Genomic DNA, 21,132 nt, shown 5'->3' with positions numbered 1-21,132 from the left:
CCATGATTATATGTATGTTGTATATTTCGTATATTTAGTTAAGCATGTTCTATAATGCTAATCAATAATAAACATAAATGTAATTGGAATCGAGCGGTCCTCAATTTATGTGTCACTTTAAACTGTCGAATCGCATGCTTATGTTGATCAGTGTTAAATTTATTTTCAATTGTTATATGTAAACTTTACAAATTACAATGTACACAAATCTTTGCTCTGTAAATGTTAATATCACTATAGCAGCGCTCTTGGAAAAAAATAGAACTGAACTAAACTAGAGTCATGTAATGCATGGAGAGAGAAACTAAGGCTAAACGACTAAACTAAAATTATTGCGTAAGTAGTGTGCTGTTACAATTATTACAGATATATTATAATTTTATTACATTTATTTATCAATATTACATTACAAACGTGTGTGATTTGTGAGTGAATGAAGTTCTGTTGCAGCTTGTTACATGAAAACGTTTCTATAAACTATGCAATCCATTTCATAACAATTCTCAGTTGTTCGCTTGATCTGTTTCTGTTTGTCCGCCACTTTCGATTCAATCAATTACAATATTACATTGCACTCACTTCACTTTTGAGGTGTGTCATGAGTTTAACAACTATTCAACACTTCGTATATAGATTTGTGTGTTTGCGTTGGTATAGCTCATTGTTTACAATAAACCATTCCAGTCACTATAAGTATAACTGATGCTGTAATTATTACAGATTCCATCGCCTGCCGGACACAAAGCCAACTGGGTAGGTGTGTCCTATGAGAATATTGGAGATTATTCATTACTATTATTAATAATTACTATCATTACAACACTCGCTCCACCTGCCATGCAATATTTCGAATCAAAGACTTGTTAATTTCATTGCTTTCACTTCAAAATTTATGTAGGAGTATATCGAAAACGTTCTGCGAATGTCACTTACATTCAACGGGGCAAACAATCTCAACGTTTTAAATTCGTGTTTTCAATGTGACGCTTTCGGTTTTTTAATTAATAACGATTAGAATACAATAATAGAATGCCAAAATCAAATGCATCGATTGAACAAACAGAACTGATTGCTACTAATAAAAACAAAAACTATATGATTTTTGGATATGGGAAAAGGGAGGACTCAGTCAAACCACTGGTCGGTTCATGAATAGTTATGCATGTAGATAAACGATAGAGCTTAGTACGATTACATTGTTTAACAAACAGACTTCATTTTTTGCTTATTATTCTAGTCTAGAGACATCTCCAATCCGATCAGTATGTCCGATGTACACTTTTTCAATAAATTTTTACTTTCCCCGCTTGCCACTGGGCTTTTGCGATTTGGGGCAACCTCAAATTTTGTGCGAGCCGCTGGACACGTTTTCATTCGACCACGAACTCTGTGCCGACGACGGTGGCGGAGGCGTTGTGGATGATCCAGGCATCGGCGGCGTCGCCTTCTGCGGCTGCAGATCGAATCGCGCGTAAAAGAGCAAATACGGCGTTATTGTGATCTTCCGTGTGGGCGATAGCAGCTCTTCGAACTCCCTTTGGGTCATCGCCTTGATCTTGTCGTCGTCGCACATATACCAAATGGGATCAGGACCTCCGTGGGCGTAGTTGGCTCTGACACCACCGCGACCCGTGCTTCCGTAGCCCGTGGGATAGGTGCTGCCCGATCCTCCGAAGCTGAGATTGCTGTTGCTTCCGTTTTGCAGGGACTCCTCGCTGAAATCACTGCAACTGGTCGAGTTGCTGCTGCTCGTCTGCTGGGTGCAACACAGCCTCATGGCACAGCAGTTGACTCCTTGGCAGGTGGTGCTTATGCTCAGCTTGCCAATTCCATTGGTGATGTTCTTGCTGATTATCCCATTAACCTGCTTAACGTTCTTGCTCATATCACCACTGCTGGAGGCCTTGCTGCGACCGAACTTCATCTTCTTCATCAAAATGTTGCCCGATGAGGCCAATGCCGAAGCTGCTGCAATAACTGGAGTGCTGGCCACGGAGCTGCTACCATTGTTTGGCGCAGCATTCTCATTGGAGGGCACTGCTTGCGAAGCCATCGTTTGCGAGTTCGTCATCGTATTCCTGCGATCCTTAGGGCAGTTGACATAGTCACTGGCGAGATCCAAGAAGCACGTATAGGCGATGTAGTGGCCCACCGTCAGGGTGGCTCCCACATGCGTGATCACGCTGTACAGCTTGTAAACGTGCAGCTTGTTGCCCTCGCCCAGCTCACAGCAGGTGGCGCAGAAACAGGGCAGAGTGAAGGTGGTCGGCACGTACGTACTCACTTTCTCCATGCCGCCAGAGAAGCGATTCAGCTGAATGACCAGTAACCGCGGCAGCACCTCGTACGAGATGGAGCGGATGGCTTCGGTGTAGCCGGTGCACTGGTTGCAACTATACTTATTCTCCCCGCGGAAATACTCTTTCGTAATGCAGGAATTCTAAGAACAAAAGGTAATTAGTTAAATCGTAGTTAATTATTGTCTATCCACTAACCTGTATGTAGGTGCTCGGTTTGTCTTGGAGATCAGCATTGTCGTACCCCGAGATCGGCACCGGCACAGAAATATCAAGCATGCCCTGCTTTTGCCGCGTTATCGTCTCGCAACTGAGGCACTTGGTGGTCAGCACCACAATGCCTTCGAAGTCCGAGCTGAAGAAGTTTAGATTGAGCTCCCGTATTCGCTCCTCCAGTCGCATTTTGTCCTTCAGCACGGTGGCGGAATTCATCTCGTCGTCACTGGAGTATTTTGTAGCCTGCGGGGGTGTGGGCAACGCTGCACTTGTGGAAACAACGCCACTGGCACTCGTACTGGCACTACCGCTGGTGCTGCTGGCGCCGCTGAGATCAACTGTGTTCAGGTAGAACAGGCTGTTGGCGGTGGCATGGGCTGTGCCCGCACCGGTTATCCCGCCCGCCGTGGGACTATTCTCCTTGAGTGGCGACTGAACGCGCGTCGACTTGGATGGCTTGACCTCGTCTTTTCTTTTTGATTTGCGAGAGAAGAACGACGTTTTGGTCGTGGTTGTTTGACTAGTTGCCAGCGATCCATTGCCAGCGTTCAGGTTCTGCGACGCAGTCGAATCAGTGCGATCCTGTCCCTCTCCGGTGTCGACCTCATCCGGGTTGGCTATGTATCTGCATGCGTAAAAGCAATTAGTACATTTCTTCTTCTTTTTATTCTAACTTATCAGTACAACTTACCCATTTGCGATGACCTCAGGACACTCGCCAATGGCCTTGATCAAAGACTGATTCGTTTCCCTGATGCAATTAAGCACGCACATTAGGAATTCGTGTGCGTCCTGCTGCTGGTTACCTTCAAAGGTGGCGTTTACGTCCTGAATGGCGTGCAGCAGCGTGTCCGCGTGGTAGGGCTCCGTGGAGTCTGCCATCTCGTTGCCGTGCAGGTTGTTATACAGTTCATGGAGTTTTTCGGTTACCGACTGATGAGTCGACTTGCTCGAGCCGCTACCACCGTTTCCGCTATTAACTCCGCCATTCTGGCCACTGTACTGATCCGTACTGGTGGCCAGATCCTTGCTGCTCCAGCTGCGGGCGTGCTCCAACTGAGCGGCACTCACATTTTTGCCGAGGGACGCAGACCTGGCCGTTTGTTGGCGAACTATCGTCTGCTGCACAACATTCAAGTCCTGTATCAGGTGGTGTAGGTTGTGCAAAAAGTGCGGGGCAAAGCGCAGGGTGTAAACCACAGAATTCAAGTAGCAACTGTTGCCAATGTTGCACAGTGTGCCCATGGAAGGGGCATGGTTCAGGGCCGCCGCACTTCCGTTCAAGCCTGCGCCTGCTCCCGCGGCATTGCTGCCGCCATTGGGACCGTAATACTGATGACTCTGCGGCTCCTGGGACTCGATCTCGTTTGACGAGGAGCCAGTGACCGATCGCGCAGCATTGCCACCGTATCCGTTAGCCACGCGGCGCTCCTCGGTGGTCGTCTGGAATCGCCGATCGTATAGAGACATCGTGTTGGTCCTCTTGCGGCTGGACCGTGCTCCTGCTGCTCCCGACTTTCCTGCGGCGTTGAGTTCCGCCTGTGCTGCCGCAATAGCGGCCGCCGTTTCCGGCGATTGGATCTCGAGCTCTTTTAGAAGCTTGTTGCCCCGCGTTCTTTTGAGTCCTCCAGGGGTTCGTCGCTTCTTTCCAACAGGCTTTGGCTCTTGAGCCTCTTCAATTCTGTTCCAAAACTCCGATTTAAATTGTTCTGTAACAAGGAACAGGATTATTAGTATTTTCGAAGTAATATTTCATTAATTAGGTTCTAAGAAAAATGAATGAAAATGAATTGGAAGTGGTCTTGTGTAAAGAATAAGATTATTTTAATCACTTTTGTGATAACCAAGACGAGCTATCTGCACACACGTAACCACGGCGGTATTATACAATCTTATAGTCACGCTAATCACAATGTTTGTTTGTAACATGTGCAGGTGTCTAGAACGGCTACAGTGGAGCCTGGCACACCTAATCCTACCTGGAGGTGTGTATTCTGTGGACTCTGTGGGCGTGGGAGAGGGCGCCTGGACAGGCGGGGGTGGTGGAACGACGTCCGGCTGCTTTAGGCCACCTTCGAGTGGGTCCTTGGTCGCGGGCTCTTGCCGGGAACGTAGACTGTAGCAGCGCAAGGTGTCCGCAACATAAACGCGCCGCTGACGCTTTTTAACTGGAGATAGCTTCGGCGTGTCCGCAGTCAGAACCAGTTGACTGTCCGCCAGCTGCGCGCAGACTACCAGAGGATAAAGAACGGAAACTTGCAATGTGTCCTTCTCCTGCTGATTAATTGGATTTTCCTGAGGCGGGTGGCTGTTATCCTGCTGCCGTAGGGGATTCTCCTGTTCCTGATTTTGCTGATCCTGTCGTAGCTGGCTGTTGATTTCAGTGGTCTCGTTTTGTGTGGGTGGAAGACTGGCTGGTTCCTCTTTGCGCTCATTTACGTCATATTCGTGCATCTTTCATTATCCTGAAAGAAGTGGACGAACAAGACGTTATTACAGGACATGTCGCTGCGGTCTAGAAACAATCGATGTGAGCAATGCCAGGCAACTGGCCACAATCACAACAGGTTCCCAGCGATAAGGGGCCCGCGATTGATAATCAATTACTAATCTACACATGTGGTCACCCGAGCAGTGTGATTCATCGTAGCCAGGTAAATACCGAAGTTCAAGGGGATATATATAGCAGTGCTATCAGTATCAGTACATCTGTGCCATCTTCTCCAGCTAATAACTTTTAAAGCTTGCCCCCAAAGCTTTTGAACTCATCCTCGGTCAGCTGTTTCGGTGATTTTCCTCCCCGGTGGGTGCACCTCTTCCGGATCACATGCGTTGGTTCTATCCAGTCAGGCAGGCACTATAACCAGGTATATAGTGCCATAATCCCACGCTCGTTGCGGCGTCCAATCAAGAACCAATTGAATTGATATAGACCTGAACCCGTGAACTTGGCCATAATTATGTAAAAACGGAAAAGGGGGTGGTGCTGGGTGGGTGACTGGCGGATGCAACGTAAACTATATTACTATTGATTTTGTTGCTGCTCGGCTGAAGGTCACCACAATTCGAAAAGGTCTGGAAATCGGGGGCCCAAATCGCACTAGGTAAACAGTTATGATTATGACCGATAATTTATGCACGGCTATGGGTTAAAGATGCCTAATTGGGTTTTGCTGGTTTCTAGAACTCGCGAGCTGGGAAAAAACACTCACATATTGGGGGAGCAACATTTGTGGGCAATGCTGCGCTATGCGGATCGGAGAAAAAGTTATAGAACGCCGCTTCAGCCGCCGATCGAGTGCAAAAAACCGATTGAAAAGTAAAGAAATTTTGTTTGCAACGTAAGACACGCACGCACACACATACGCACAACCGCACGCACTCACACATGCACACGCTACTCGCTGTGTTAACAGCACTTTTCACTTTTTTTTGCACTACCAGCTGCCCGGTTTGCGGCCATTTATCGGATTCTATCGCACGCACGACGGCCAAACTCGCTGGTAGCCAATAAGCATTCGCTCTGGAGCTATTTAGTCCCGGTTTTACGTCGCTTATTACATTAAGGTTGCCTAGTGAAATTATTATATTGGAGCGGACGACTAGGGATGCAAGAGAAATAATCGATGCCTGTCGTGCCAGCGCTGGTATCGCTATCCCGACTATCGATGGTGGCCGAAAGTCGAATAGTCTCAATCGATTGGTTTTCCGATCGTATTTTATAGCGATAACAAAAGCGCAAAAATAGCGAAATTCAAACACTACAATTTTTTATTTAGGAGTTAATCAAACTAGTAACAATTTCGAATGAACCGGAAAAAATTTGTGAATGAAAGAACTTTCTTAATAAATTATTTTTAAAATGTATTAACTTTAACATAAATTTTGAGGAAGAAACTTGTTAATGATTTACATTAAGTGTCAATGAAAGTGAAAGAGGTGTGGCCCCACATTGGGCGCCAGAAACATTATCTAAATAATATACGCGTCTATCAAGAGCAGCAAAGTGATAATTAGCTCATAAATATGAATGAGCAGTTGTGTGGGCCAGCGATTAGAGTACCTAACTTCACCCACAATGCCGTATTAATATCAACTAAGTGTGCCTGCAAGTGCAATTGAGTTGTTTGCTTTGGCTTTTCCTTTCACGCGAACTGAGGCACTGAACCACTGAGGCACTGGACCACTGAACCACCAAAAACCACCGAATGGGGCGACGTAACAAAAGGGGGCGCACTCTATAAATTACCGCTGTGCAATGGCCAGTCGGCAGTGGTTAAACAAAGTTGGCTTAGCTACTTGAATGACCATATAATCTCCATGCACACGAGTGGATATATTTTATCTCCGTTGTCTGTGTGGTTTGCACACACAAATTTGCAGCTGGGAAAGCAGACCAGTCACGCAGTCGCAAATTGTTACAATTAAGGCCCACTAAAAATTGACCGTGAACTGGTTACGACTGCAGCGGATTCAATGGCTTCTAGGGCCCGACCTTCGCCTTAACTCTCAAACTTAAAGTTTTGCCCAAGTGAATAGTCACCATAAAGTGGCTTCAAATTTGTGCCACCGTTTTGGCCACCCACCAGCCCCTGGCCAACTTCACGGGCTTATTTTTATAGCCTACACAGAGAGAATCATTTAAGTCCAAGTATTTTTGAAGATTTTTCAATTAAGTTTCCTAACAACTTAATAAAGTTCCTTAAATAGTGTAAAAATGTTGTCCATCACTTGGCTTTCGAGTTTTCGTTTTTAATCATTTATTTAATACTATTCTATTATACATATTTTCTAATATGAATGTTAGAAATTCTGTGTGTAGTTGCACCAAATCTGCCAAAAAAGTATTGCCCGGTCATTGTTATTATTGTTTCTTTCTGCTCTCACTGTTCGTTTTCAGCTGCTACTTTGCTATTTGCTATTAACACGCTTTTGAGCCATTTATGCCGGTGTACTTGGCTCGCTGCTGTTGACCAACTAGCAACGAGCTACCAACTGCAAACGAGCCACTACCGCATTTCCCCCAGCCGAGCCAGCTTCAATTTTCGATAGCCGCTCGAGGCGAGCAGTTCGGCGCAGAGTGGTGGTCAGCTTGAGTTCCTGGATGCGAACATGTTGTGGATAATGGGGCTAGTAGTGGCCGCTGTGCGGCTCAATGGACAGGCGAGCGGTGCGGCAAATGTCACGGTAATCGAAGACATTAGGAGCGCCTTCAGAGGCGTCACCAACGACACGGAGCTGCTGAATCACATAATACCGGAAATGTACGGGGCGAGCATGCGCAGTGCGAATCCCTCCTTTGTCTTCAAAATGCCTAGCAAATCGAACGGCGGTGGCGACGACTTCGAGCTGCTAACAATGCAGCGATCCGATTTCGCGGAACCAATCTTCCCCAATATCAGCCAGTCGGCCACGGCCATCGATTCACCCAGTACCATTCCGCCGGAAACGAGCGTGAAGACCAGTCTCATGGTATCGCCGCAACAGGATTGGCAGCAGATGGGTCTGGATGGCTGGACGGGGGAGCTGAAGCCACCAGTAGCCTCGCTGGAGCAGGATCATAGGTGAGTGGGAGTTCCTTGGAACATTACCTATATAAAAAGATTTGGCATTTGGAAAAAGTTACTGACCAAAAGTTACTTACAAAATAAATGTCTTTCTGTTCTGGTTCATTAACTTAAATGGAATTTCTGGCTGCTGTTCTTAATTAAAGAGAAACAGCTGCTGTTCTCTAATTAATACTTTATTTTAAATTATTATTTTGCTTCTAAGATATGCTAGTTAGCTAAATGTTTCGAAACATCTAATCCATCGCAAGACAAATTAATGTTTACGCCCCAAGTCGATTTACAGGGACACTCGACCGCCGATCAGCTGGCAGAACTCGTATCCCCACGACGAGATTCGTCTGGAGTTCCAGAACCACCACTTCGATGGCCGGGTGACGGACATACGCGTGATAACACAAACAACTAGTAAACCAGCTGAGATGGAGGACCTGATGAATGTTCAGAATGTGTACATAGCGCGGGTAAACGATCCCTTCGGTTACTCCATGAAGTGGAGCTTCACCAACGACAGCAGCCGGGAAAAAGAGCTTTTGCCGGAGGGAGATCGCGGAAAGAGGGACGTTGCTCGGCTGTACTCCATGATCAAGTGCTCCACGGGCTGTGATCCGCTGATCTACAAGGGCTACGGCTGCTACTGCGGATTCGGTGGCCACGGAGTGCCCGCCGATGGCATCGATCGCTGTTGTCGCGTGCACGACAAGTGCTACGGTCAGAGCAACTGCATCTCCTATCTGGAATACTTTGTGCCCTACGTGTGGAAGTGCTACCGCGGCAAGCCGCTGTGCGCCGTCGATCATGGCGAGTTCGGTGGCCCCGACTCCTGTGCCGCTCGTCTCTGCCAATGCGACCTGCGGCTTTCCAGGTGCCTCAAGAGGTACTACTGCCCACACCGACGCTCCATTTGCCACTCGTCCAGATCTCGACGCTTACAGAACCTAATATTCTTCGATTGATGTTTATTGTTAATGCATGTAGCATGTAAGTTCCAAAATGAAATGCATAAATGAATACGTGTGAAAAGTTAAGTGAGCCTAGTGATGCCTTTGGCTCTTTCGGGAGCCGCTCCTGGCCTTGCTTCCGCTCGATTTATCCGCTCGCAAGCTTCCCGTGTTGCTCACCGGCGTGGCCGTGATCCCTGCCTGCACGTCCGGCAATTGGGAGAACTCTTTGATCGCCTGACAGTCCTGCACGAACAAACGCGCCGTTTTGTGCTGAGCCGTGTGTGGTTTGTAGGCCACCAAAACGTTGTGGGCCATGAGCAGGACATCCCTGTGCAGCTCGCTCAAGCTGCGAATGAATCCCGAGTCGATGTTCCGCTTGATGGTGGGGAAATCCATGGGGCGTAGGCATAGATCCGCATGTCGCTGGGCGTGCTCGTCGTGGAAGGGACGCTTAAAGGGAGCCGCATGCTTGCTGTCCAGCAACATGGCATAAATGGACAGGAAGAGCTTCTTGGAGGCGGCTCGCGTTTCTCTCCGATCGTCGGTGTGCTCGCTGGAGGCGGGAGAATTGGGTATGCTGTCGATAACGGGCGTGGAGGAGCAGCGGCGACGTGTGGACCTAGCAGTGGAATGATCGCTGGCTGTTGTGGCGTCATCGTCCACCATTGGACTTTCGGACCGATCCCGATGCGGCAGTTTTCGTAGCAAAGGCGTTCGAGCTGGCGCCGACGGTGGCTGAGGTGTGCCACTCAGCTCCAGTTCCGACTTGGAGTCATCCAGAGCCAGCTTCAATGCCGGGGGCTTAGCTTTTGCACTCCTTGGATGGTCATCGTGCTTGCTGCTGTCCGTCAACGAAGACGACTCCTCGTCTGTGTCGTGCAGATCCACAGGAACCGGAGCGGACTGAGTGGTCGTCTTTTCTTGCATTGTTACTGGCTTTCCCGCTGTGTCCTTGCCTGACTTGCTTTGTGCTTCCCTAGTGGCTTGGTGATCTATTAGTTCCGGCTCGTCCGTGCTTCCTCCTGCCTTATTTTGTCCTTGGGAGCTACTTTCCTGTTCGGATTTGTCTTCCGCGGCATCCTCCTTCTTCGGAAGGGAATCAGTGGCCCCATCTTCCTCCATTTTCGTGGGTGGCGATCCTGCAGTATCCTCACTTGAAGTGCTGATAATGGTAATGGTCTCACCAATCTCCTCCACCGCCACCTCGCTGGTCAACGGCTCGGACTCTGCGTCCTCGGTGCCCCTAGTAGATTCACCACCGGACTGACCACGATCCTTACTCTCCTGGGAGGCCACGGCAGCCAGGGGTATATTGTCGTTGGAGTCATCGCTGGATCCAATTACTAGCTCCACAGATTTTGGTTTATCACTGGCTGGGGAACTTTTACTTTGCTCCCGCTTCAAAGCGTCCAGCTTGTCCTCAAAGTCAATAACTTCGGCTTTATCGTTTGATGGCGAGGCTACGACGTCATCCACATTTTTCAGAATCTCATCGTCAATGACACTGGCCATATCAATGTCGATGTCATCTATTATTTGATCAATGTTTTTGAAGACTTCCAGCAGCTGCGCTTCGTTGGGATCCGCCTCGTCGGAGTCTGCTGTGCCAGCTGCAGAAGAAGTGGCTTCGTCTACACCCTGCTCCTGGTTTCCTGACCCCTCTGGCTTTACCAAGCTTCCGCTTTCGTTGGCCTTCGCCGCAGCCATGTTCTTCTCTAGCAGCATGGAGAGTGTGGGTGCCGCCTGCGAGGGACTCCGTTCGAGTGTGGGCGTAGTAGAAGCCTCACTGGCCGGAGGTCCGGTAATAGGTCGGGACATAAACGCCGCATCTGTGGGGCTCTTCATGGTGATGACTGGCTGATTGGCAACAGCTGAGCTTGGACCGCTGGTCAGCAGCGAGGTGATGGTTGGCGCCGTAGCCCTGGCCACGCTGCCAGTTCCTCCGGCTGCTGGTGCAGCTCCTCCTGGGGTGGGCGTTGCAGGTGCATTGCCTGTGGGCGATTTCAGGAGAGATGTGAGTAGAGGCGAAGGACCCGTCTGCTGTTTGCCATTGCCACTGGTGTTTATGTCCTCCACGTCCATATCGACGGAAGTCGTGTCGGCAGCTTGGTTGGAACGCTTGACGGCTAGACTGCTGTTTCGCCAGTTGCTGGCCAGGTCCTTCTTGCGCTGCTCGCGCTCCCGCATGCGATTCTCCAGCTTCATCTCCTCGATGCGGCGCGCCTCCTGCTCCTTCTCGATCTCCAGCCACATGTCCTGCAGCTCCTGCTCGGTCACCGCGTCCGATTGCAGCGACTCAATCTCCCGCTGGATGCGTCGGTAAGTCTCCTGATCCTGACGCATCTGCGCCTTGATCTCCGCCTGACGCTCCTCCGTGAGCCGACGGAGCAGCAATTCTGTGGGCGTCTCCACGGTGGCCGGCGAGGAGACGCCGGCACTGCTTTCGCTGCTGCGCTTCTTGCGCTTGGTGGCCTCCACGCTCTCCAGCAGATTGCCGTACTGCATGGCACAGTTCTTCTGCGAGAACCAGTCCGCCGGTCGGTTACTGCTGCCATTGCCGCAGATCGTCTTCAGCGTGCGGCTCACCGTGATCCAGTTCTGGTCGCCGCTGCAGGAGACCGCCGACGCCAGGATGAGCTGCTCCCGCTTCGACCACGTGTCCAGCGGCATGCGGCTCAGTTGCAGGCGCTCTTGTACCCCGGCAGACATTCTAAACTGCAATTTATTGATTTCAATCAATAATTCGTAAACAAAACAGAATGCTATCGATGACTACACACGAATCTGTAATACTGCCTATCGTCGAAAATGCAGTGTGACCCTAGCACTGCGATACCGATAGGACTGGCTTATCGATTTGCTAGCACCGCTAACCGATAGCAACACAAAAACAAGTTTTCCGAATTTAATAGCCAGTTAAATAAAAAAGGCGTTTCGAAATGGAGCCCATATCACATCTGGTGAAGTCCTCGCTGCCCAATTACTTGTCAAGTCTGCCGGTTCCCGACAGCATCGGCGGCTGGTTTAAGCTCTCCTGTAAGTTTGGGCAATGAGCGTGGTTTTGCCCATTGGAATTTGATTTGCCTTCAAAGGGCGCCCCACATAAACCCAAATCCACGATAATGACGCAGCATCTAGGGGGGCCAACTAAATGGACTACTAAGGTGCAAATGTGGCGTGATATTGCGGAGCTGCTAACGGGAATTGGAAGTGCAGTGTGTGCACTTCCAGGCAAAAAAGTTGCAGCGATTATGCAACAACTGCTGAGCTCGCCAAGAAATTTATAATTGGAGCAAGTTTGTCTCGCAGATAGGCAACTAGATAGACGCATAATACAGGCATACCAACATGGGTATACCTATAAACATATATGCGCATATCTTGGTGCGTTTATAACCCAATATGTGTGTAGGGAACGACCTTGTGCCGGTTACGGCTGATCGACCAAAATATCTAGTTATAAAGCTTAAAATGCACTGCATTCCGTATTAACCTGGTTTCGTTTGCAGTCAAGGATTGGTTGGCCCTGATCCCACCCACCGTGGTGGTGGCCGGACTCGGCTACACCGCCTACCTGGCCTACTGTCCGGCGGCACGGGCCAGCTGCGCGGCCAAAAACAGCGGACGCTGCAACAACCACATCCGCAAGAACGAGCCCAAGGTGGTGGACATGATCGACGTGGAGGATATTGCGGAGAAGGCGGCCTTCTGTCGCTGCTGGAAGACCAAGAACGTGAGTGCATTCTAACCTCTGAAATATTGTGAACAAAATTTTCAATTGAATCCTCTATTCGCAGTGGCCCTACTGCGATGGCAGTCATGGCGAGCACAACAAGCAGACTGGAGACAACGTCGGACCAATTGTCATCAAGAAGTAGATTGCGGCGGTGCATCGATACACAAACGTTCTAGCATTTCCTCTCGCTGAGCTCCAGTTTGCTTTTAAAACCAATAGTAGTGGCCGAAGCTGTTTGAACCCTTGTAATTGTAAGCAATAATTGATGATATTGATGGATTAAGTTAAAAGGAGCCAATAAAATTGCCCAAACATAAATTCAAATCGATATGCTTAATTCTAATTACTAATAAATGCCAGACCTAACCTTTACCAACAACCAAATAAACCACACACACACATACACACACGTGTGAGAGAAAACCGTGCTGTTATTAATAGAAAACCTTTTATTTTTTATAAATATTTTCTGACTGCAGGCGGCTGTTCCGTTGACAATATCATGCTGTGTTATGCTTAGGCGGTTACAAACAAATTCTCCAGTACAAAATGCAGGAGGCGAGACACACGATTCCGCCAAACGTGGGAGGCAGCACGACAGATATTGGATATCTTTAGTGTACTTATCAGTTGGAACTTAAGAAATGGGCATTGTGCTCTTCCTGCATTTTAAATCTCAAACTTTATTGTTACTGCTGCTGTTGTTGTTGTTGGTCTAAATGAGGGCGGCTGCTGCTTTGAGCGGAGCTGGGCTAGGCAGAGATGATTACTTGAAGATCTTGCCCTGGTTGAACTTGCGACCGTCCTTGTCGGTGCCGGACCAGGAGAAGTACTGGGTGACCAGCTTCTTGGTCTCCTCGCTCTTGGCGTCGAGCTTCTTCCAGTCGTAGACCTCGTAGTCGATCTGCCAGTCGGGGGAGAGCGTGAAGGCCAGATCCTGTCCGCGCCACACCCAGATACCGGAGATGGTGCTGTTGCCGTCCTCGCCGAACAGGCAAACGGAGGCGAAGGCCGCCTTGCGCATCTTGTCCAGACGCTGGAACATGCCGGTGATGAGATTGCACGACATGAACACCTTGGACAGCTCCTCGTTGTATTTGTACTCGCCAAACCAGATCGAGTAGTTCTCGGCATCGAACTTATCGAAGAAGTAGGGAATGGACTTGGCCTCGTCCTCGTTGGAGTACACGCGCTTGAAGTCATCGAAGTTGAAGGTGCCCTTGGGCAGCGCATCGAAGGGGTCCTTGGACTTGGGCTCGGCGGCCAGGGCCTCATCGGCGGCGTCCAACTCCTCGGCGGGCTCGGCAGCCTTCTTGGGCGCCTCCTTCTTTTCCTTGGGCTTCTTCTCCTGCTTCTGCTGCTGAGCCTGCTGCTGGGGCTTGGCGGCTCCGGTCTTGGCCTGGAACTCGGCGTACTTCTTGGGGTCGAAGACCAGGGCCTTCTCGCACAGCTTGTAGTCCTTGACGACGGCCTGGACCTGCTTCTGGTTGAGGATGGTGACGAACCAGCGGTTCACGTTGCCGAAGGCACTGCGCACACTGGGCTCCAGGACGTACTCGTACAGGTGGAGCAGACTGCTGAAGACCACAATGTCGGCCAATGTGATCCTCTCGCCGGCCAGGAAGGTGGCGTCCTGCAGCTTCTGGTTGAGCTGCTGCAGCACAGCCTCGGCCTCTTGCTTGGCAGTGCTGTTCTTCTGCTGCGGCAGAATGCCCAGCAGGGGGAAGACCCAGGCACAGGAGGCAGGCACAATCTCGTTGTCGGCGAAGGAGATCCACTGCTGGACCTGGGCCTGCACGAAGGGGCACTTTCCGCCGCGCAGCTGCTCGTTGGCCAGCAGGTAGGCGATGGCATTGGACTCGCTCAAGTACTGTCCTTCGGCGGTCTCAAAGGCGGGCACCTACGGGCACATATCGTGTTGATGACCTGGCACTAGCCACACCCACAAAAAAAGCGGACTCACCTTGCCACCGGGGAACTTCTTGAGGAACTCAGCCGACTTGTTGGTCTCGCCGAACTTGAAGTTGTCGGCCACTTTCACCTGGGCTCCGGAGTACTGGGCTGCGATGAGCGCCTTGTAGGCCCGGAAGTTCTCGGGGTAAGTGTACAGAGTCTGCAAATATGGGTGGATTAGTTGTGATATCGTGGCAGCTAACCGGCATCTGGAAATTCGCAAATTCACATGGCTCGAAGCCACGGATTGGAAAATCCTCACTGCCCTTGTGCGTACGTACTCCTTTCACCATGGTGGATTCGCCGTTTAAATCGTCTGCCTGCAAATACAGTATTAAATACGATATAGTGGCAAATTCAGCGAAAAAACGCGGAGCACACGCACTCACCGGAAACGAAGAAGAGAAGGGACGGAAACAGGGCTGCAGGAGTCATCATGGTTACGGCGATATATCGATATTTCCTAGGCCATTTTGGTCATCGATGATTTCTATTCGACCTCGATGTTAAATTATACCTAAAAACATAAATCATTATCGTTTTTGGTATATTTATTTATCACATTTCAATTTGTAAATAAAGTCCAATAAGTGGGGTTTCAATAACAGCGTGCTGTTAAGCGCAAGGCGTTCCACCACTAACTGATCGTTAGTAAGAAAGATCCAATTTCAAATAAGGTGCGTTTATTCTAAAACGACCCGTATTTTTTTGAATTTAAAGTGTTCCCCTATGAAGATATCTGTGATCTCGTTTTATATTTATATTTAGCATACTGTTTAGTATTGCCTGATATTTCATAATTTAAATTTAAATACAGTGTTGTAAAGGGAAAACATAATCTCTGCGAATAGCAGCCTAATCGATGTTAACAGCAGCGAACTATGTTAAGATGGAAGATGAATTTAAGGAAGATTTTTAATTTAATATAAAAACGTTTTATTTATATTACAACGTCAAAGAAAGCAGTATTTGTGAAGTTTATATATTGTTGACATCCTTAAGTTCTTCTGTTGTTTAGGTCAATGATCTGAATATTGAACATTTTTTATCTCACATTAAATATTTGCCGTGTTCATAAACCAAGAAGCCAAAGACGACGCATTACTTAATGAAAACCATTACAGGTACTTTATTTAGATGCTACAAACATGATCACTACGTTCCCCCCACCCCTGCAGAATGCATCAGCATCGAATCGATCGAGGGCCTTCCTTCTCGACAGCATCCTCTTTTTTTTCCGAACGGAAATGCCGCGCATTGGGACGGACTGAGTGACTGAGTCGGTGTCCCGGGGATCGGGGCAAACATTTTTCCAGCTGCCGCCGTCGTAGAGTTCAAGTTCTGCATTGCTCTAATCGCTGCATTGTCATCTTCTCCAGCTCCAGCTCCAGCTTCTACTCTGGCTGCAACTCCAACTCCAGCTGCAGCCCCTTTTCCCAATCACCGCTTGGCGAAGTGCAGGCTTTCGCTGCTTGTGCTTGTTCTGAGCCGATGTTGCTGTTGATGCAGTTGTTGCTGCATCTGGTGGTGTTGGAGCCGTGGGTTGGTATGAGTTGGTATTGCCGCGCTTGTGGGAACGAGCACACATAGCAGGAAAACTATTTTCAAATTGGAAAGGTTTTGCACTTCTCCAACGCGCCGCGTTCGACGACGACAACCTCTTTCTCGTTAGTTTGTTCTTTTAACTATTATATCAATTAGTTGCGGCGTTTGACGGCTTCTTGTTGCTGCTGCTGCTGCTGTTCCTGATTGTTATTGCTGCTGCTGCTGCGGCTGCTTCGACCAGGAGGAAGTGGAAATCCAGTGCAGGGAAAGCCAGCTGCCGCGGCCGTTGCAACTGAATGCGCTTCTCGGCTTTGCCACCGCCGGTCGGGGTTGCAAACTCGCGGGGCCCATATTCATTTAGAAAATATGTAAATAAGCCAGCCGAGCCGCCGAAGTGAAGTGCCCTGCTCTCTCCTCCCTGCGGTGCGTTGGCATTTAAATGAGCGTGAAGCAAATCGTGTGGGAGGAGTAGCTTCATGGCCGTGCAGCAAGTGGCCATACAGTAGCCATCTATCCCTAGCCACGGAGCACTAACAATGGCCCACGGGGTTGAAAGGTGTTCCGGCTTCATTCCTTTGGCCTGAAATTAAAATTGGAGAGCAGCGAAATGCTGTGTTAATAGCGGCAGCAGGTGTTACAGTTACACTCAAACGCCCACGCAACAGAACGCACATACATACGTACATATGTAGGTACATGTGTATGTGTCGTCTTGTTGTCGTTGGCAACAACAACTGCACCGGAAAAAACATTGTAGATTATCCGTTTTAAGTATGATCTTTTACTTCGATTATTATTTTACTACTTCCTCTATTTTAATAGCACTTTCTAGCATTTTGAAACGAACTCCATTCAGCAAGCTTTAAACATTTGATAATACAATTCAATTGACATGACAATCTTAACGAAAAGGTCGTTTAACTTTTAATAGAAGTGTAACAAAAACCTGTGGATTGTAAATAGATTATTGTACAAGTACAAGGTATTATGGATCACTAAGACATTTGCTACTGAATGGTTTTCTGTTGAATTTGCGTAACTAAATAGTTCGTGGTTCAGTTGGGTGCCCTGAATGTTGATCCATTTTTATAATAGATATACATACATACATTTAAAAGGCATGTTCCAAGTGATATTTTGTTTATTTTTTTCTCACCATGTGACAAAAGGCGGGCAAAAAGCCGTTACTTACCCGCAGGCGCCACGGTAACAACGACAACAACAACCCTCGCCGAGTTTTCACACGAAAATCTATTGGCGTTGCAGTTCCAAGTTCCCAGTACCCAGTGGCCTGGGTTTCTGTTTCTGTGCCTGTGCCACTGTTTCTGTAGGGGCCACTCGGATTCGATTTTTAATCGCGTGTCACCAGCCCATAAATTGGTGGACCGTTGACTGCCGTGGGCTTTGGTTTTTCACATTCGGCGGCGGCTGTCAGTCCGTTTGGCAGATAAAGGACCGCAAATCGGCAAGGCTACTGCTGTTTTCCCGGACTGAGCGCATGTGCAGCATGCGGGACAGCAGGCCATTGACTCCATGTAGTGGTGCTTGGCGCTTGCTACGAGTATCTTGCAACACGCCCTCATTTTTCGGTAGTTGCTGCTGCTGCGGGGCGTGTGCCACTCGATGTGGGTCACGGGTCAATCAAATATACTTTTCCCATAATTAATGCGTTTGGCTAATTGGCCAAATCAGCCGGAGGGGTTGGGTTGGAAAACGACTCCCTCCGATCCCCGCGAGATGGAAAGCTCCGCTCTCTTCGTTGTGCTGACCCAACTTAATAGACGAGCATGAAATCTAGTCACGAACTTAATCATGAACCACCGTGCACTAGATCCATGTTCGCCGACAAAATAGAGTCAGAAAAGAGCATCCTTCCCCACATCCCCACTATTGGGCTCCTTTCTCGCCCGGATGATGATTATTGCCCCTGCACGACTTTCTGTGGCATTTTTGTGATTGGTGATTGGGTTTGGCTTTGGCTTTGGTTTTTCTCTTTCGTTTTGGGTTTTGAATATTGGGCATTGGACAATGGGTTTTCCGTTTGGGGCTTAGTAGTTTGCATGTCATGTCATTGCTCTCGTGCCTGCCAACAATTGCGATCGGTTTGATCGGTTTTCATAGCTCAATTGGGTGGCCACAGTCAGCAGTTCCCCTTACCCTTTTCGGCCACCACCACCACTTTTGCCCGGATCCCCGGGTAATATGAATGAATCAAGCTCCGAGCTTCGAATTAAGGTTTATTATTTTTTGTTCGCCCGTCCGCAGTTTGCCGTTTTTTCTGCTGATTTATACAATAATATGTGGCACCTCCTCCTCCCACCACTCCCTTGCACCCACAAACATGATTCTCCTCTGACGAAAAGCCGACAGAATCGGAATCGGAATCAGAATCGCCGTCGTCTTTGAGAATTGTTTAAGAATTGTGGCGTCGCTGCAGTTTGAATTTCTGCTGATCGGGGCACAAAAACAGAGAGCAGAGTTGGATAAAATCCGATACATATAGTGAGTGATACAGGCCAGCCACCCGATTCGATGGAAATTATTGTTTGTCAAGTTTGGGGGTGTATACAAATGCATGTACAACTATTAATCTAAACTATGCGACAGCGGTGTCTTCTCAGAATTTGGTATTTCAGCAATTTGTTCCGGTAGAAACCGGAGCAAAAAGTCAAGTTAGGGAGGCGGAACTACAGAGGAATATAACAAAAAAGACAGTTGCGGGGTAAATAATAGTTTTGAAATATTTTAAAACCATGGATATGATGAGCATAATTCAAATATAATTTAAAGGAAACAAAAGGGGACTGACTCAGTTTTATCAAGCATACAAATTATGTTTTATGTATTTTCTCTTTGCTCTTAATTGACTTTCTTGTATGATCTGAGCAATGAGAGCACTATTATTTCCACCGCAACTGTACGTAGATCAGTGACTCAGCTGGCAACAGTTGTTGAACTTTTAACCTTTGTTGTTAGGCTAACAATTTTCCCAGTTCTTTGCAGTTGGCTACAATTAATTTTGAATTTGGGGGATCATTGTTCTGGGCCTGTTTTGCTTGGCCCGAAAGTGGTCTAAATTAGCATTAATTTTCATTTTATTTCGGGCCTGCAATCAAGTCGCTCTTCCGCTATCGCTCTTCCTTTTGGGCTCTCTTTCCCTCTCTTTTGTGCACTCGAACAGGTGCTCTTTTCCTTCTTTTTTTTTCGGTCGTTCCGTCTGAATGACGTTGTGTGCGTGCGAGACATTGACTAATTACCTTGCGTCTCTTTTTTTTTTTCAAAGATCACCACCTGTTTGTCCCTTTGCTTTTCGAATGAAGTACACGCGAAGTTTGTCAAGAAAACACGTGCTTGATGATTGAACTACCGTTATTAATGAGTGTGGATCTAGTCACAAATACTAAGAAAATCAATGTGAAACACTGGACCCCCACCCACTAAAAACAGTAGTATGAATTCCAATTCCAGCTCCAGTCCCAATTCCATTATAATGGGATTTTTGCGTTCTCCATTTCCCTCGCCTCCTCTTTAATTTCAATTATTAAGCGATAGTGCAAAACACAATACACGACAATGTGCTCGACCCATTTAGTTCGTTTCTGTTCCTCCTTCTTTTTTTGATTTTTTTTTTCTTTTTAGCGTTGATAAGCGGCGTCTCTTTTCAGCTTTCTCTGCTTCTTATCAGCTCTACACACATACACATAGGCGTACGCAATGAATCTTTCCCAATTCCAATTAAAAATTCCACGATCTGCACGGCGGTGTGGCAACTCCGCAAAAGAACCGCTTATTGGCAGGCGCAAAAATATAGGGAAAATTCAGCGTGTCTTTTTTTTGTGTTGCTCGCCCGCTTATATACATACCCGTACACTAACAAAGCGAAGCTTACACACGCGCACAGCAAAACGGTAAAGAGCGGGAGAGCGAGCGAAAGAGAATCATGTTGATAGCAATAGTTGTTGCTGTTGGTTTTGCTTTATTTCTCAAGTATGTCTTGCCCTCTTGTTGTTGTGTTCTTCTTCTGTCTGTTCTTTGAATTGAAGAAGTATGGCGAATTACACACAGACACAAACATATATACATACATACGAAATACACACGCGGCGGCGTCGCTTCGTTTCGCAAATTCGTTTTTATTAAATCGCTATTGAAATTAAATCATTTCTAATTAGACGGCACATTTGAACTGTAAATGCTGCTTGCATCCGTTCGTATTCATCGGCGATGCAGTCTCAAATTTGTGAGCGATGGCGATGGAGAGCGTACATGTGTGTGGGTGAGCTTGGCTTGTAATCAACGGAAATTTGAGTTTAGAATGGCACACACACACACTCCCGCCATACGCAGAAAACACGCGTTGAATACTTTACTTTTAGTAACTACTATTTGTTTATGGGATTTCTTCTTGAAATCCCTTTAATTCTTTCTCGGAAGCAGAAGAAACGCGGCGCGCAACGCCGACGGCGCAGGACAAACTGAAACTGAATTGATCGCGAGTGACGCTCTTCCATTTATATACTCGGCTGGAGATAGCAGGGTTGCCGAGCCGCTCGTTGCTTGGTTACTTTAGTTGTTGCCATGTTTTGGATTTAAATTCGGGGTTTCTTGAAAACGGTAAACCACGATCACTCCCTTTAACTGGTTAACGTGTCGTTAATTTAATTTAATTTATTCTTTTGTTTTCATCTACCTTGACAACCCTGGTAAGCCTGGTAATTGAACTCTACTCACATACACACATTTATTGCTGAGCGTGAATTTCTCTCCCATTCGTATGTGTGCAATCGTGTGTGCAAATGATACAAAGCAGAATTATATATCAAGGCAGAGAAAAATAATGATGACGCAGTAAAAAAAAAATATTAAAATAATTA

The 21,132-nt window shown here is 47.7% G+C and overlaps 5 protein-coding genes, 1 long non-coding RNA gene and 2 other non-coding genes across 14 annotated transcripts; 2 read left to right on the top strand and 6 right to left on the bottom strand.

The window, feature by feature from the left end:
* On the bottom strand, positions 1 to 6,142 carry Usp1 (Ubiquitin specific protease 1). 3 transcript variants are annotated; one of them, NM_001276132.1, is made up of 6 exons: positions 5,955 to 6,142; positions 5,726 to 5,794; positions 4,493 to 4,978; positions 3,205 to 4,222; positions 2,496 to 3,138; positions 1 to 2,440 (listed from the first exon to the last, which is right to left on the bottom strand). In NM_001276132.1, the coding sequence occupies exons 3-6, from the start codon at positions 4,965 to 4,967 to the stop codon at positions 1,340 to 1,342; spliced, it is 3,237 nt and encodes a 1,078-aa protein (NP_001263061.1). In that variant the 5' UTR covers positions 4,968 to 4,978; positions 5,726 to 5,794; positions 5,955 to 6,142; the 3' UTR covers positions 1 to 1,339. The 3 variants fall into 3 exon arrangements, with proteins under 3 accessions (NP_001263061.1, NP_733282.1, NP_651687.3); NM_170403.3 differs by having other exon boundaries at positions 141 to 2,440; NM_143430.4 differs by having other exon boundaries at positions 141 to 2,440; positions 5,726 to 6,142.
* Positions 6,143 to 7,577: 1,435 nt separating this feature from the next.
* On the top strand, positions 7,578 to 9,099 carry CG14507 (uncharacterized protein). The gene is made up of 2 exons (NM_001104494.2): positions 7,578 to 8,077; positions 8,367 to 9,099. Exons 1-2 carry the CDS (start codon positions 7,626 to 7,628, stop codon positions 9,034 to 9,036), a joined length of 1,122 nt encoding a protein of 373 aa, NP_001097964.1. The 5' UTR covers positions 7,578 to 7,625; the 3' UTR covers positions 9,037 to 9,099.
* On the bottom strand, positions 9,027 to 11,818 carry Brd8 (Bromodomain containing 8). Its single transcript, NM_143428.4, has one exon. The coding sequence runs from the start codon at positions 11,731 to 11,733 to the stop codon at positions 9,115 to 9,117; it is 2,619 nt and encodes an 872-aa protein (NP_651685.2). The 5' UTR covers positions 11,734 to 11,818; the 3' UTR covers positions 9,027 to 9,114.
* A 56-nt stretch (positions 11,819 to 11,874) lies between these two features.
* On the top strand, positions 11,875 to 13,086 carry Cisd2 (CDGSH iron sulfur domain 2). The gene is made up of 3 exons (NM_143427.4): positions 11,875 to 12,060; positions 12,534 to 12,757; positions 12,822 to 13,086. Exons 1-3 carry the CDS (start codon positions 11,964 to 11,966, stop codon positions 12,900 to 12,902), a joined length of 402 nt encoding a protein of 133 aa, NP_651684.1. The 5' UTR covers positions 11,875 to 11,963; the 3' UTR covers positions 12,903 to 13,086.
* A 107-nt stretch (positions 13,087 to 13,193) lies between these two features.
* Positions 13,194 to 15,131, bottom strand: eEF1gamma (eukaryotic translation elongation factor 1 gamma). Of its 3 annotated transcripts, none has more exons than NM_001202379.2 (4): positions 15,099 to 15,131; positions 14,995 to 15,033; positions 14,724 to 14,873; positions 13,194 to 14,660 (listed from the first exon to the last, which is right to left on the bottom strand). In NM_001202379.2, exons 2-4 carry the CDS (start codon positions 15,004 to 15,006, stop codon positions 13,527 to 13,529), a joined length of 1,296 nt encoding a protein of 431 aa, NP_001189308.1. In that variant the 5' UTR covers positions 15,007 to 15,033; positions 15,099 to 15,131; the 3' UTR covers positions 13,194 to 13,526. The 3 variants fall into 3 exon arrangements, with proteins under 3 accessions (NP_001189308.1, NP_733280.1, NP_652000.1); NM_170401.3 differs by having other exon boundaries at positions 15,103 to 15,131; NM_143743.3 differs by lacking the exon at positions 15,099 to 15,131 and having other exon boundaries at positions 14,995 to 15,039.
* A 504-nt stretch (positions 15,132 to 15,635) lies between these two features.
* On the bottom strand, positions 15,636 to 20,741 carry lncRNA:CR31044 (long non-coding RNA::CR31044). 3 transcript variants are annotated; one of them, NR_037770.1, is made up of 3 exons: positions 20,344 to 20,741; positions 17,451 to 20,288; positions 15,636 to 16,838 (listed from the first exon to the last, which is right to left on the bottom strand). It is a non-coding gene; the product is annotated as a long non-coding RNA::CR31044 (long non-coding RNA). The 3 variants fall into 3 exon arrangements; NR_037769.1 differs by having other exon boundaries at positions 20,122 to 20,288; NR_037768.1 differs by having other exon boundaries at positions 15,636 to 20,741.
* On the bottom strand, positions 18,023 to 18,119 carry mir-996 (mir-996 stem loop). The gene has a single exon (NR_048510.1). It is a non-coding gene; the product is annotated as a mir-996 precursor RNA (primary transcript).
* On the bottom strand, positions 19,619 to 19,718 carry mir-279 (mir-279 stem loop). Its single transcript, NR_048508.1, has one exon. It is a non-coding gene; the product is annotated as a mir-279 precursor RNA (primary transcript).
* Positions 20,742 to 21,132: the final 391 nt, after the last annotated feature.

This window comes from Drosophila melanogaster, chromosome 3R (assembly GCF_000001215.4).
Source record: "Drosophila melanogaster chromosome 3R".
NCBI classification, from domain to species: Eukaryota; Metazoa; Arthropoda; class Insecta; order Diptera; family Drosophilidae; genus Drosophila; species Drosophila melanogaster.
This window is presented reverse-complemented; position numbering and strand designations above follow the sequence as displayed.

Bases quoted from the DNA above. Each gene is read 5' to 3' on its own strand.
- Brd8 (NM_143428.4), bottom strand. From the start codon at position 11,733: ATGTCTGCCGGGGTACAAGAGCGCCTGCAACTGAGCCGCATGCCGCTG.
- eEF1gamma (NM_001202379.2), bottom strand. The intron at 14,661-14,723 runs GTGAGTCCGCTT...ATGTGCCCGTAG, and splicing joins AGAAGTTCCCCGGTGGCAAG to GTGCCCGCCTTTGAGACCGC.
- Cisd2 (NM_143427.4), top strand. From the start codon at position 11,964: ATGGAGCCCATATCACATCTGGTGAAGTCCTCGCTGCCCAATTACTTG. The intron at 12,061-12,533 runs GTAAGTTTGGGC...TTTCGTTTGCAG, and splicing joins CGGCTGGTTTAAGCTCTCCT to TCAAGGATTGGTTGGCCCTG. The intron at 12,758-12,821 runs GTGAGTGCATTC...CTCTATTCGCAG, and splicing joins GCTGCTGGAAGACCAAGAAC to TGGCCCTACTGCGATGGCAG.
- Usp1 (NM_001276132.1), bottom strand. From the start codon at position 4,967: ATGCACGAATATGACGTAAATGAGCGCAAAGAGGAACCAGCCAGTCTT. The intron at 3,139-3,204 runs GTAAGTTGTACT...TTACGCATGCAG, and splicing joins CCTGAGGTCATCGCAAATGG to ATACATAGCCAACCCGGATG. The intron at 2,441-2,495 runs GTTAGTGGATAG...TTTTGTTCTTAG, and splicing joins AACCGAGCACCTACATACAG to AATTCCTGCATTACGAAAGA.
- CG14507 (NM_001104494.2), top strand. From the start codon at position 7,626: ATGTTGTGGATAATGGGGCTAGTAGTGGCCGCTGTGCGGCTCAATGGA. The intron at 8,078-8,366 runs GTGAGTGGGAGT...GTCGATTTACAG, and splicing joins TCGCTGGAGCAGGATCATAG to GGACACTCGACCGCCGATCA.